This window comes from Ictidomys tridecemlineatus, chromosome 16 (assembly GCF_052094955.1).
Source record: "Ictidomys tridecemlineatus isolate mIctTri1 chromosome 16, mIctTri1.hap1, whole genome shotgun sequence".
Taxonomy (NCBI): domain Eukaryota; kingdom Metazoa; phylum Chordata; class Mammalia; order Rodentia; family Sciuridae; genus Ictidomys; species Ictidomys tridecemlineatus.
The window spans coordinates 14716974-14730510 of NC_135492.1; the positions used below are offsets into that span (position 1 = coordinate 14716974).

Sequence of the window (13537 nt, forward strand, 5' to 3'; positions counted from 1 at the left end):
GCTTTGCCAAATTCTTTAAACTTGTATGGCTTTTTTCTAATATTAATTCTCTGATGTCAAATAAGTTATATTTGATTAATCTTTGCCACAATCTCAAATTTGTATGGCTTTTCTCCCATAAGAAGTCTCTGGTGTTGACTAAAGAGTGACCTTCAATTAGAAGCTTTGCTAAATTATAGATATTTGTATGGTTTCTCCCTACTATAAATTCTCTGGTGTTGAGTAAGGCATGATTTTTTATTAAAAGCTTTGCCACATTCTTTACATTTCTATGGCATTTTTCCACTATGAAGCCTCCGGTGTCGAGTAAGGTGTGATTTTTGATTAAAAGCTTTGCCACATTCTTCACATTTGTATGGCTTTTCTCCAGTATGAATTCTCTGGTGTTGAGTAAGTTTTGATTTTTTATTAAAAGATTTGCCACATTCTTCACATTTGTGTGGCTTTTCTCCAGTATGAATTCTCTGGTGTTGAGTAAGTTTTGATTTTATATTAAAAGCTTTGCCACATTCTTTGCATTTGTGTGGCTTTTCTCCTGTATGATATCTCTGGTGTTGAGTAAGGTTTGATTTTTTACTAAAAGCTTTGCCACATTCTTCACATTTGTATGGCTTTTCTCCAGTATGAACTCTCTGGTGTCGAGTAAGGTTTGATTTTTTATTAAAAGCTTTGCCACATTCTTTACATTTGTATGGCTTTTCTCCAGTATGAACTCTCTGGTGTCGAGTAAGTTTTGATTTTTGGTTAAAAGCATTGCCACAATTTTTACATTTGTATGGCTTTTCTCCAGTATGAACACTCTGGTGTTCAGTCAGGTGTGATTTTTGATTAAAAGCTTTTTCACATTCTTTACATTTGTAGGGCTTTTCTGTAGTATGAATTCTCTGGTGTTGAGTAAGGCATGATTTTTTATTAAAAGCTTTGCCACATTCTTCACATTTGTATGGCTTTTCTCCAGTATGAATTCTCTGGTGTTGAGTAAGTTTTGATTTTTGATTAAAAGCTTTGCCACATTCTTCACATTTGTATGGCTTTTCTCCAGTATGAATTCTCTGGTGTTGAGTAAGTTTTGATTTTTGATTAAAAGCTTTGCCACATTCTTCACATTTGTATGGCTTTTCTCCAGTATGAATTCTCTGGTGTTGAGTAAGTTTTGATTTTTGATTAAAAGCTTTGCCACATTCTTTACATTTGTATGGCTTTTCTCCAGTATGAACTCTCTGGTGTTCAGTCAGGTGTGATTTTGTATTAAAAGCTTTGACACATTCTTTGCATTTGTATGGCTTTTCTCCAGTATAAACTCTCTGGTGTTCAGTCAGGCATAATTTTTGATTAAAAGCTTTTTCACATTCTTTACATTTGTATGGCTTTTCTCCAGTATGAATTTTCTGGTGTCGAATAAGGCATGATTTTTTCTTAAAAGCTTTGCCACATTCTTTACATTTGTATGGATTTTCTCCAGTATAAATTTTCTGGTGTTCAGGAAGGTGTGATTTTTTATTAAAAGCTTTGACACTTTCTTTACATTTCCAGATTTTCTCTCCAGTATGATTACTGTAGTGTTTAAAGAGGTTTGAGCAACACTTAAATACATTTTCACATTTCTTCAATTTGTAAGGTTTATCTCCATTGTAAAGCCTATTGTTTTTAGTAACACATAGAATTTGAGTAAAATATTTTTCACATTCTTTACTTATGGAGGATTTATCACAGCTCTCATAAAGAACTGAGGAATTTTTACATGCTTTTACATATTTTTTTAACTTGTAGAGCTTCCCACCACTATTAATTCTCTGGAGGTCAGAAATTCTTGTAGTTTTATTAAAAATGATTTCACATACCTTATAGCTATAATTTGTCTTTTGATTATAAAAGCTTGGATAAATAAATTTTGGGTATGGATTAAAAACTTTTTCACTTTTCTCATTGTAAAGCTCTTTTAAACGATCACATGGGTGATTTCTAGGATTTAAAAAAAGAAGAAAATTTTAATGACTTTCACAGAATTTACATTGTTTTACACCAAATCTATTATGCTGCAAATTACCTAGGGTAGAGACTATCTACAGGTCCTAAAAGATTTATCATAAATATAGGTCTCTCTGAGTATCAATGAGGGTGTTTTCAAAATTCTTTCTACTTTTAAATTAAGCAATATTAGGTAAGTACAAATACTCCCACAATCATTATAATTTCATGCATTGCCACAAGGAGAAACTGTTTATTTCATCATTTTTGTAAAGTAATAGTCAGAGAGACTACTAAAACTCAGAAATTTCTTCTTCTCCTTCTTTTTATTCTATCTTGTCTAAATAAATATTTGTGTATATTTACTCAATGGTGAATTTTAAATTATCCCAGTGACTAACTAAAGCATGAAATAGACTCCATTGCAAATTTTTCATTTTTTAGAGAAACAGCATAATTACAAATGCTGTTCAAAAATGTTTAAAAGAACACACAGGTCCTCAAATGTGACTGCCAAATGTGTTCTTGTCTCTCTCCAGCTTAGCCAATGCCCCACATCCCTACAGTTCCACCTTTCCTCCAACACACTATTGTCTAGTTTTAATTTGTGGGGAATCCTGCAGGTACTGGGATATATTATTGCCCTGATGTGCCAGAGCATTCTTCATTAAGCCAAAGAGCAAATTTCATCTGAGCTTGGCTGCTCAGCTTTCCAGCAAAAATATCTATCACTGAGGGTGTTTTTAAAATTCTTTCTATGTAACTAGCTTATTGAAATAAGTTAGAGAATACTTTTGATTTGTTGAAAACATATTCCTTGAGATGCACAGATAAGTAGTGCTAGGGCCTCAGAAAAATCTAATGGCAACAGGATTTAGTTCATTAGGGACTTGTATAGGATCCAGGAAGTCTCTGTTTCTCACATTAAGAAAGTTTTTCTCATTTCAACCAAAACCACAAAAATGCATAGATTTTTTGGGATATTCACTTGGAGTCTGGTGAATATCGCTGTTGATATGAAAGATGAAGCAGTGTATGTCAGATGGAGCTGCTGAAAGATATCTATAAACTGTGCATGAAATTAACAAAAAAAGCATGGAAGCCTTTAGGTAAAAAGTCTGGTATCTAGGAACTCACAGTTGAAATCCAGCTGGTTTGAGACTATCCAGTACATGGTATATACTACCTAGTTTTGTCTAAATTAAGCATGGCATTGGAGATGGTATCATCCATTGGAGCCATATAGCCACTTAGCATCACAGAGATGGGTGAGACATGTCAGAATGCCAATGAACCTGTCGCAAGAAAGACTCTTTCTCTTGAAATCTTATTCCTACTTTGATGCACACTCCCTTAAATAAAGAACTGGAAAAATTATCTAGCAATTGTTTTTCAGAACTTATGTGGTCTAGAGAATCTATAAGATGTTTTATCGCTTTTAACGTAAGTTTTTGCCTGGTCTTATATTCCTTTACTAATTATTTCAGATATATATATATTTTTTTCAGATGGCTCATCACCTTCCAAAAAAGAAATTACTCAGGTGGGATGCTTGATGTCCCATGACATAGAGTAATTATGCTAACTTATGAGCCATAAATACATTGGTAACTACACAAAGACTGCTTCAATTTGAATTAAAATTATAAACAAATATTTACAAGCACCTTTGACTCAAAGTATCAAGTTTCGGGGAGAAGGTTCTACAAAAGTGGGCGTCTGCAATGGTAGACAGAATCATTGAATGACAAAGACATTATAGATCTTTTTTTTTTTTTCTTACAGAGGAGAAGTTTAATGGTAAGCCATTCCTCATTTAAAGGTTGTCTTAAATCACCACTGTGGCTGCTTTACTTTTCTCAAAGGGTTATACAATTATTAGCTTAAGCCCTTCATTGTTCTTCATTTGCCCCACACCATCCCTACTACTTCTATCTCAGGCTTGTTTTATACCTCTTAGCAAGATCCCAGAAAAGTGTCAGAAGCCTTCCACAATTCTCACAAGACCCTCATGTCTGCTTTTGGGGTGTGATTCCTGCAAGACATTTTGGCTGTGGTCTTTCTGGGAGACTGTGCTAAAAGTTCCTGGGACATTCCTGTGTTTGGATTGTCATACATGACAGATGAGCTATATGCTTATTTGATGTGTTTTAGAAAGATTCAACTGCTTCTCTTCTTTTTATTTTTTGCTTAATTATTGCATTTAAATGCAATACCTACCAAACTTTCACTGTAAGCACATTTAATTATTGAATTGTTCTTTTAAACAGAAATGTCTTACTAAGGCTTGTTTCAGCATTTCCTTAATCTGCATGTATTTCTTTTAAGTAGAAATAGTATGCATGTGTTTAAATTAGACAATTTTTCTATACTGTGTAGAAAATCTCTTTTTATTACTTCATAAAAAAGACAGATTAGAATGCTGCAACTTTAAATTAATAATCTACACTTTCCTCTAACCTGCGCTTATGTAGAGATTATTAAAAGTTTTAAAAACATAACTGACTATGAGCATTTTATAACTATTTGAGTTTTTTTTTCATTAAAATGCCTATTTCTATTCTAATCCTATTTCTAAAGCTGAGAAAACTGGTTAAGTCTTTATTATCCTAAAGGTATTTTTAAGAGACTGCTTCATATTGCCCTGTAAACATTGTGTAAATGTAATTTGATACATGTTTTTGCAATTTAAAATATTGTGTATTGCAAGTGGTTTTACAAAAAATACTGAGTAGTAAAACTTTTACAATTACAATAGTGTAATTTAAAGTTTTAATGAAAGAAAAACTGAATGGCACTAGATGAGCAGTCAGTCTTCTGAGATTTTTGTAATAATATAACCTGATGAACTTGTAATTTTTTGAATAAATAATTTTCATGTTTTTTTTTCCATTCATTAAGACAAATTTTCTGAACTTCCCTCTTTTTCAATTTCAATTTCTTGTTTAAAACCAAGTATTAACTGTCCTGCTTTCCATACCTTTGCTTTTTCAAGTTTTGCAAAAAATATTGTATTTCTTGCTCCCCTAAAAATTCTTGGTTTTGATTAGAAGACATACCTAAAAAAAATAATAAAAAGTTATTTCACTTACTATTGTGAATAACTCTGCAATTATGTAAAACTTTATCAAAGTGGGGGGGAATAGCCACAGAACAGTATGATTCAAGGTGATTATTACTCAAGAAATACATAGAATTTACTACAACATGATGACAAAAACCTTGAAAATTTTGAAAATTATCTTAAGAAATTATAGCACCACAGATGAGGACAAAATGCAAACTGACTAATATTACTACAACAATGTCAAATTATAGCCCTTCACTTCAACATATTCAGAATCCACCTGTGACTCAAGTGTTTCAGGAAATGAATATCTCTTATTTGTTTATTTATATTTTTATCTTTGGGGGGATTATTTCATAAGAGAACACAGGGGTATTCTATCACCAAACTAGATCCACAGGCATTTCTCCATATCTATATCTATATACTTTTTTTTAAAGACAGTTTATTAAAAAGATGATGAAATTTATTTTAAACTGGCATTCCACTGTCTCAGCTTTCCAGTTATGTGCAATTAAATTTATATATCATTGCACATCACCTTTTTTTTTGTTTACTTCGTAACTTCCAAATATTTTCCGAAATGACTATAATGATCTAATTGAACAGATTTTGAATAGAAATATCCGAATGAAAATAATAGCTCACACAATAAAAAGTATAATAAACTCAAGCAAACAAACAATGTAATACTAGTAATTGAGAGTTCAAAAATTGATGTTGTTAATTATATAAGTAATGCCAGAAAACCACCTGAAATGTATTTAATGAACTAAATATCAATGTAGAAAATTGAAAAAAAATTAGAAAAAATAGCAAGAAAAAGTTAGAAATTATATACTAAAAATATTCTTTTAAAAACCATGTCTCAGGCTGGGGACACAGGTCACATGTTTTAATTCTTGCCTCACATGCAAAAGAATGGGCTTAATCCCCAGCACGTCCCCCCACCCCACACACACAGTCTCATAAATTAGAAATTTGAGGAAGAAAATATATCAAAGGCTAGAATTAATTAAAATACACAGGTACTGCTGGAAGATGTGGTACATGACTGTAATCCCAGTATCTGGGGAGACTGATGCAGGAGCACTATAAGTTCAAAGACAGACTCAGCAATGGTGAGGCACTAAGCACCTCAGTGAGATCCTATATACTTTTATTTAATTCAAAAGTAATGATCAAATAAACATTGAAGGTAATAAAATAAAATAATCACTATAAAATCTATGAAATACAAATTAAGGCAGTTTTTCTCATAGTAGAAAAATTTATATAAAATCAACAAAATTTGAAATCTACAGAAATAAGTTCTTTCTCGTCAGAAATTTAAGTAGAAATAAGCTAATTTGTAAAAAACTAAACAGAAAACAATGTGATTAACAAGATTAAACCTAAAAATATATTAACTATGTCAGATGCAAATCTACATAATGTTTTCTTAAGATATAAGGTCACAAAAGTCTAAAAACAAAAAGATATAACAAATATTACACTCAAAATTGCAAAGGTTATGATACTTACATAAGTGAGAGACAAAGTACAATATCATATAAAGATAAATATGACTAATCACTGGAATACAATCATAGTCAAAATATTTGTAACTCCAATCATGTTTTTTATATATAGAAAGAAATCACAGAAAAAAATTCAACAGCATAAAAAGCAACACAATAATAGTAGGATACATCTATCCCCAGTTGATGTAAATAAAAAAAAATCATTGCATTAGTACTCAGGGAATAAAAATACTTCAAAAAGCATTAAAAACTAATTAGGTTTACAGAGGCAATCTTCTTTATAGTGTATGAAATATTGTTCCAAAGACATCAGGTTAAAAATACAAAACAAATGTTAAATATATTAAAATATTGAAGTTGCTTTGTAACATAAAATAGTAAGTTGGAAAGCAAAAGTGAAAGTGATATTCAAAATTTATGAATATGAGTTTAAAGCCACATTCAGCAATTAAGCAAGGCCCTAAGCAAATTACCTAGGCACTGTCACAAAATAAAATATAAAAACAGCTGCCAGCTAGGCACAGTAATATACACCTGTAATTCAAGAAGCTTGGGAGACTGAAACAGCAGGATTGTGAGTTAAAAGCCAGCCTCATAAACAGCAAGGTGCTAAGCAAATCAAGGAGACCATGATTCTATGTAAAATTAAAAAATGGGGCTTTAGATGTAGCTTCTGGACAAGTGCCCCTGAGGTCAATCCCCAGTACACTTCCCCAAAAAGAGCTGTTGATGTGGCTCAGTGGTTAAGCACCTGTTCTTAAAAAAAAAAGGCCAGTAGCACCCCCAAAAATCTAAGAAGACTATGTAATACCAAACAATCAATATTATTTTTGTGTAAACAAAATAAGTTATTTGAACAATTCTTTAGAATATTCTTGGTACATCAATAACTATACATACTAAAAAAATTTCAATAGTAATTCCTGATATAAAATAATAAAAGCTACAATATTCAATGGAATGAGGTTAAATGAGAAAGCCATGGGTAATAAAATTGAAAGTATATCAATTAGCCCTCAACTTGATGGTCAAATCAAAATATATTTACAGACCTATTCTCATTAAATAACATTCAAAAGAGACCAATGTGGCAAGTAAATCAAATATCATTTCAAATGACTACATGAAGGCAATTTGGAATGAAAAAGTTAGAAATCTTTTCAAAGATAATAAATTATATAATATCTATAATGATCAACATTCAGGAGAGTATATTAAGTAAAATAGTAATTCACACCCCCTCACCAAAAAAATACCAGGTAATTCTACTTCTGAGAGATATTTACTGTAGCCAAATATAAAGACCAAAAAGAATGGCATTAGGGATGAAAAAGTAAGAAAAAGGAGAACTTGTTTGAAGAAAAAATGTGATACAAATTTTCTAGAAAAAAATGTTACAAAAAAATTTAAATGAACAGAACTAACCAGTAAATTTAAAATATATAAGATAATAAGTTCAGCAAAGATATACACTTTTGACCACAATTACATATTTGACAAATATATAAAAGATAAAAGAATTGTAAACATCTTTATGGTACATTTAAAAAGCTAATGTCTTACTCCTAGACAAAAGAACAGATTTATACATGTAGAGATGATGAATATGCCATTAATTCTAGCTACTTGGAAGGCTGAAACATGGAAATTCAATTCCAACTTTTGCCACTTAGCAAGAGTCTATTTCAAACTAAAAGTCAAAAGGGGGTGATGATGTAGTTCAATATTACAAGAACCTCTGCGTTCAATCAGCTGTATGTGTATGTGTATGTGTATGTGTTTGTGTGTGTGTGTATATGTATGTTTATATATAAAACAAACTTTAGATATATTACATGATTAAGCACAAAAGCAGAGTAAATAATCAAGGCAATATACAATCATATATAAAACAGGGGTAATATTTTTACTTGTAAGTAAAAGCATAGAAAACTTGATTGAATATTGGCATATGGGTCACATGCAGTTTAATTTTACCTAATGTTGTCCTAAAGTGACGTCATGATAATTTCTATTCAATTATTACATATAGATATGAAAACAAAAACAGTATCACTAATGTGAGAAAACATAATGAACAACACTGAAGGTCTCTAAAGAATGAGAGTCAAAAAAGACACAAGAATTAGAGAAATGTTACCTACAATATTATGAATAATTGTATTACAATAGAAATCTTTCTTTTAATTTTTGTAGCGATAGATGGATAGAATGCATTTATTTCATCCATTTATTTTTAGGTAGTGCTAAAGATAAAACACAATACCTCACATGTGTGAGGCAAGTCCTCTGCCACTAAACTACAGCCCCAGCCCTAAAAATTCTTCTTTAAACCACATTGATCAGCTATACTTACATTTCCACTAGGCGTAGGTATTGTGAAATACTGCTATTCATTACATGGTGAAAAAACTTTACAGAATATTCAATATAAGCATTCATATAAAGTTCTGATGAGAAAAATTTGAATGAATAAATATTTAAATTATATTAAAGAAACTCTCCTGTAATATTAATACCTTATAATGGTTTGCCTAGAGATATTTGGAAATGAGCAGATTTTCTAGGGAGCCTCCAAATGCAAATAAATGCCAGGTTATGCATATCCTCACAGTCATTGTGGAATAATTTGTAGGGGGGACAAGAGTTTGTTTCCCCGCCTTAGAATGCCCTGCAATTTTCCCTAGGAACTAGTCAAGTAATTAAATACATGTGCAATGTAAAGCTGCTATGGCAGTGCCCTGCTTGAAAAGGCTCTGCACTAGAGTATTATCAGCCTGAAACATAATCTCTGGCACACAACTCCTTGGAATAAAGAAACTCTCTTTTTAGACAAGCACAATGGTTCACTGAGTCTAAATCTGTCCATAAAACAGTAAGTTTATACAATGGACTTTCTTGAGAGCTACACAAAACTCCTAACACTGCACATTGCAACTTAGTATATAACTGATATATAAGCTGCATAATGTTGCTAAGTTTGTAATCTGCATAGTAATAAAGTGAACAGTGTATACTAGTAATGCCAATGACCTAAATTAACCTGTTGATATAAATAAAGCTTGGCAGTTTGGCCTCTCTGTCACTATGCCACATTTCCTGTCACTTATCTGTGTCTTCTTTTGATTTTCTTTTTTTTAAAAAAAGAGAGAGTGGGGGAGAGAGAGTGAGAGAGAGAGTGAGGGAGAGAGTGGGGGGAGAGAGAGAGAGGGAGAGAGAGAGAGAGAGAGAGAGAGAGAGAGAGAGAGAAAGAGAGAGAATTTTAATATTTATTTTTTTCAGTGCACACCACATCTTTGTTTGTATGTGTTGCTGAGGATCAAACCCAGGCTGCATGGCTGCCAGGAAACTGAGCTACCACTTGAGCCACATCCCCAGCCCCTCTTCTTTTGATTTTCCTACAATATTTTGTTAATTGAAATGTAGGGAGATCACTGAAGAACAGGAAGGAGCTTAAATAATTGATATGCATGGTAAACAGAGAGTATGAAATGCTCTTTAATGATTGGAACTGAAACAAACCTAGGTTTGAAAAAATATTTTCTGTCAGATTTTAGCTTATTAATTAACATTTTTAAATGTGAATTCCTCTTTAATTTTGGACCTCTTATCTGTATTCTTTGCTTCATTGATTTCTACCCAATTTCATATGTCTACTGTCACTTTTCTCTTCAAATCCCAAGGTTATTTCATTGGAAACCAAGTGGTGACCAAGGATTACATAGAGACATCAATACTTAGAAACCATTTTCATTCTCTACATTGTAATCAGTACTTAGAAAAGTTAAGTTACACCTAAAAAGAAAAAAAATCTTTAACATTTTTTTCTACATAAACAAATACCCAAACTTTGTACTAAAAACAAGAAACAAACTTATTAATGCAGAATAGACGCTACCATAAGATACTCTATAAAGTTCAAAAAATAAATATTGTTTTTTAATTAAAAATCCTGAATGAAATTTAGGCTCACCAATAAAGAGTAGGTTTTTACAGATCTCTAACATCACGTCTCCATATAAAGTCTGCTGGGAGGGGTCCAGGAATTTCCATTCCTCTTCTGAAAATTCAATGACGACATCTCTTAATGTCAATGGTTCCTGAAATAAAAATGAAGAAATACATATTATATAAACCATATGATTAATGACATAGTACTTAATTTCATACAAATATTAATGAGAGTTAAAAGAGGTGGCTTTCACATATGGTAGTGATATCAACCATTCAATAAGATACATTTTTTGTGGTGCCTGGGACTGAACCCAAGGCTTTTTGCATGAAAGGCAAGCACTCTACCAACTGAGCTATATCCCCAGCCCCAATAATTCATTTTAAGCAGTAAAATTGGTGGATAATTTTGGTATAATGAAATCCAGCCAGCAGCACATGTAAAGCAAAACACTGAAGCAAAAAAAGTGGGAAAAAATCCAACATAATTCTAAAGGATAAATAATAGTTGCAATTAGCTAATTAATACTCAAAAGAAGAACTACCAAACAAATCAATGATACTTGAGATATGCATAGCAAAACTGTAAGTAATAACTATACTCATATGACAGTGGTCACCTTAGTTTGTAAAAGACATAAGAGATCACTAAAAACACACCAAAACTTTCAATAATCCACATAATTATTTGAATGTTTAACTCCAAAGTTGTCTATCTTCTAATTATTTAAATATACCATAAATCTATACTGTATTTTAAAAATTACTTTTACAACATCACAACTCACTTCTAAAACAAAAGAGTAAAATTTTTAACTATCAAACTATTACAAAACACTTAGGTACTTGGGTCAACTTGAATCACATGGCACAAAGTTATAACAAAAAATAAAAATAAAAAAAAGCAAATTAAGTGAATAGACTATTAATCTCTCAGTTAATAAGGAAACTGACATATCAGGTTTAACATTCCCAGATTAGTAAAACCACTCTCACTGTGAAACTGTATCCTCACTTGGCTCATTTCAAAGTAGAAATTGAAAGAATACTAAGCAGTTAAGAAAAAAAATTCTGAAAAGCTCTTGCACCCTAAATGCCTCTCTGAGTTTGGAAATACTCCTTTTACCAGGGTCTCAGTTATCACTAGTGAACACACACATACATGAAGTTAGCTTAACATTCTGATCTGTGATGTCTCTCTTCTGATTCAGCATTATTATATTTTTAATTTAGATATTTAATCCAGGGGCACTCTACCCCTGAAATGCATTTCAAAAAGTTTTGATTTTTTTTTATTGTGATAAATGGGCTTACAATGTTGCTTAGGGTCTCTGAATTACTGAGTCTTTAATCATATTTACTTTCTTCCTACCTCATTTTTCCACATCACAATGATTACAGGTTTGTGCCACCAGTCCTGACTCTGCAACCACCTTTGATACCAAATGTGCAAACTTGCATAACAACCAATATTTGAACAACTAGTAGTCCAATAATTCAGTTCTGATACCATTCAGTATAGATCCCACAAGTTTGGTGTTCACTACTATCAAATTTTACTAACTGAGGTGACAGTTTTAAGCCCCAGAATAGAACAATATTTATATTTATAATTCATTTTCTATAAATTAAAGGTCTCTACATCAACTCACTCAAGTTACTTATACTGATAAAAACAGAACACACTTATGTATACCAGCTTGTTATAAATTATATAAATCTGGAAACTGATAATTGAAACCTTGCATAGAATCTAAAAAAAATGACAGAGGAAAATGCGATACTATATATGCCATTTAAGGAAATAAGTGGTTGAAGATATTACCTCCAATTTTTATGTTCTGCCATAGAAGAGCCCCTTTCCCACTATGAATTACAAGATCCTCACTATTTTAAATATGCTGATTCAGATACTCCTATTTAAACACTTTTAAAAACATTCAAGTTTGTGTGTGTGTGTGTGTTTGTGTGTGTGTGTGTGTGTGTGTGTGTGTGTTTAATAGGAAATAATTTGGGTAAATCAATTTGGGCTGTTTTGAACATAAAGCTAAATGATTCATTTTTATTTTTTATCATGAGATAATAGTAAAAATGTGCATAACACACAATGTATCTTCAACTTAGTTTATTCTCTTTTTTGGTGTTCATAGTCTACTTATGATTTTTAACCTAGAATAACCTTAGACATAATTTTCATAAAAGAGTTTCTTAATATGAAAGCAAGAGAACAAGATAGGTCTACTGAAAAAATATTTCCTCCACAAAGAGTTTGACTAAACACCTGAAGTTATATTAAAAAACATTTTTTGATTTTTTTTTCAACATGGAAAATTTATTCTCTATATACCCCCACATGAAAGGCTGAAGTGGACAACTCCACACAACACACAAAGAAACCACACAGAGCTAATGTGTTTTCAACTATGAACCAATGGTTCCTAGTTCTGGCTAAAGTGTACAGTCACCTGAAAAGCTCCTTAATTTCCAAAAATAAAAAATAAATCAATATTGCATTAAAACAATGTAATCCATATCCCTGGAGAAAAACCCAGGAATGTGTGTCTTTGAAAGATGTGAAATAAATTACCATGTGCAGTAAAAACAAAAAACTACCACTTTAAATTAACATCTTTTGATGAATGAGTTGCAAAGACATATAAGATATGTGCTCATGACATTGGCCACCTAATTTCTATTTTTTGTTTGTGCAATTTTTTTAGCTATGAAATATACTTGTGATAATCAACTAACAAATAAAAAATGTCATATTTAAATCAAAGTTCTGGAGATTATTTTTGATAAATGCTTGGTGTTATACCATTATGTTTGAGGTGAGTGAGCACATTATGGCAGAAGCCCTTGACAAACAGAAGCACCAGGTGTCAACAATTTCTTTCAAGTACATAGTCTACAATAAACTAAACAATTCCAAATATGTTTTATTTTTGCAAAGTTGTCACTAAATAAAACACCCTTGAAAATAAACCTTAAATATATGAACTATTATTGGGCAATTATTCAAACCAGA

At 31.5% G+C, this 13537-nt stretch overlaps 1 protein-coding gene across 1 annotated transcript in view; it reads right to left on the minus strand.

The window, feature by feature from the left end:
• Positions 1-13537, minus strand: part of LOC144371474 (uncharacterized) — a 77627-nt gene that overhangs the window by 1155 nt on the left and 62935 nt on the right. Inside the window, 1 exon segment of the mRNA XM_078033781.1 lies at positions 151-1545. Within this exon segment, the coding sequence (XP_077889907.1) occupies positions 151-1545 (1395 nt within the window).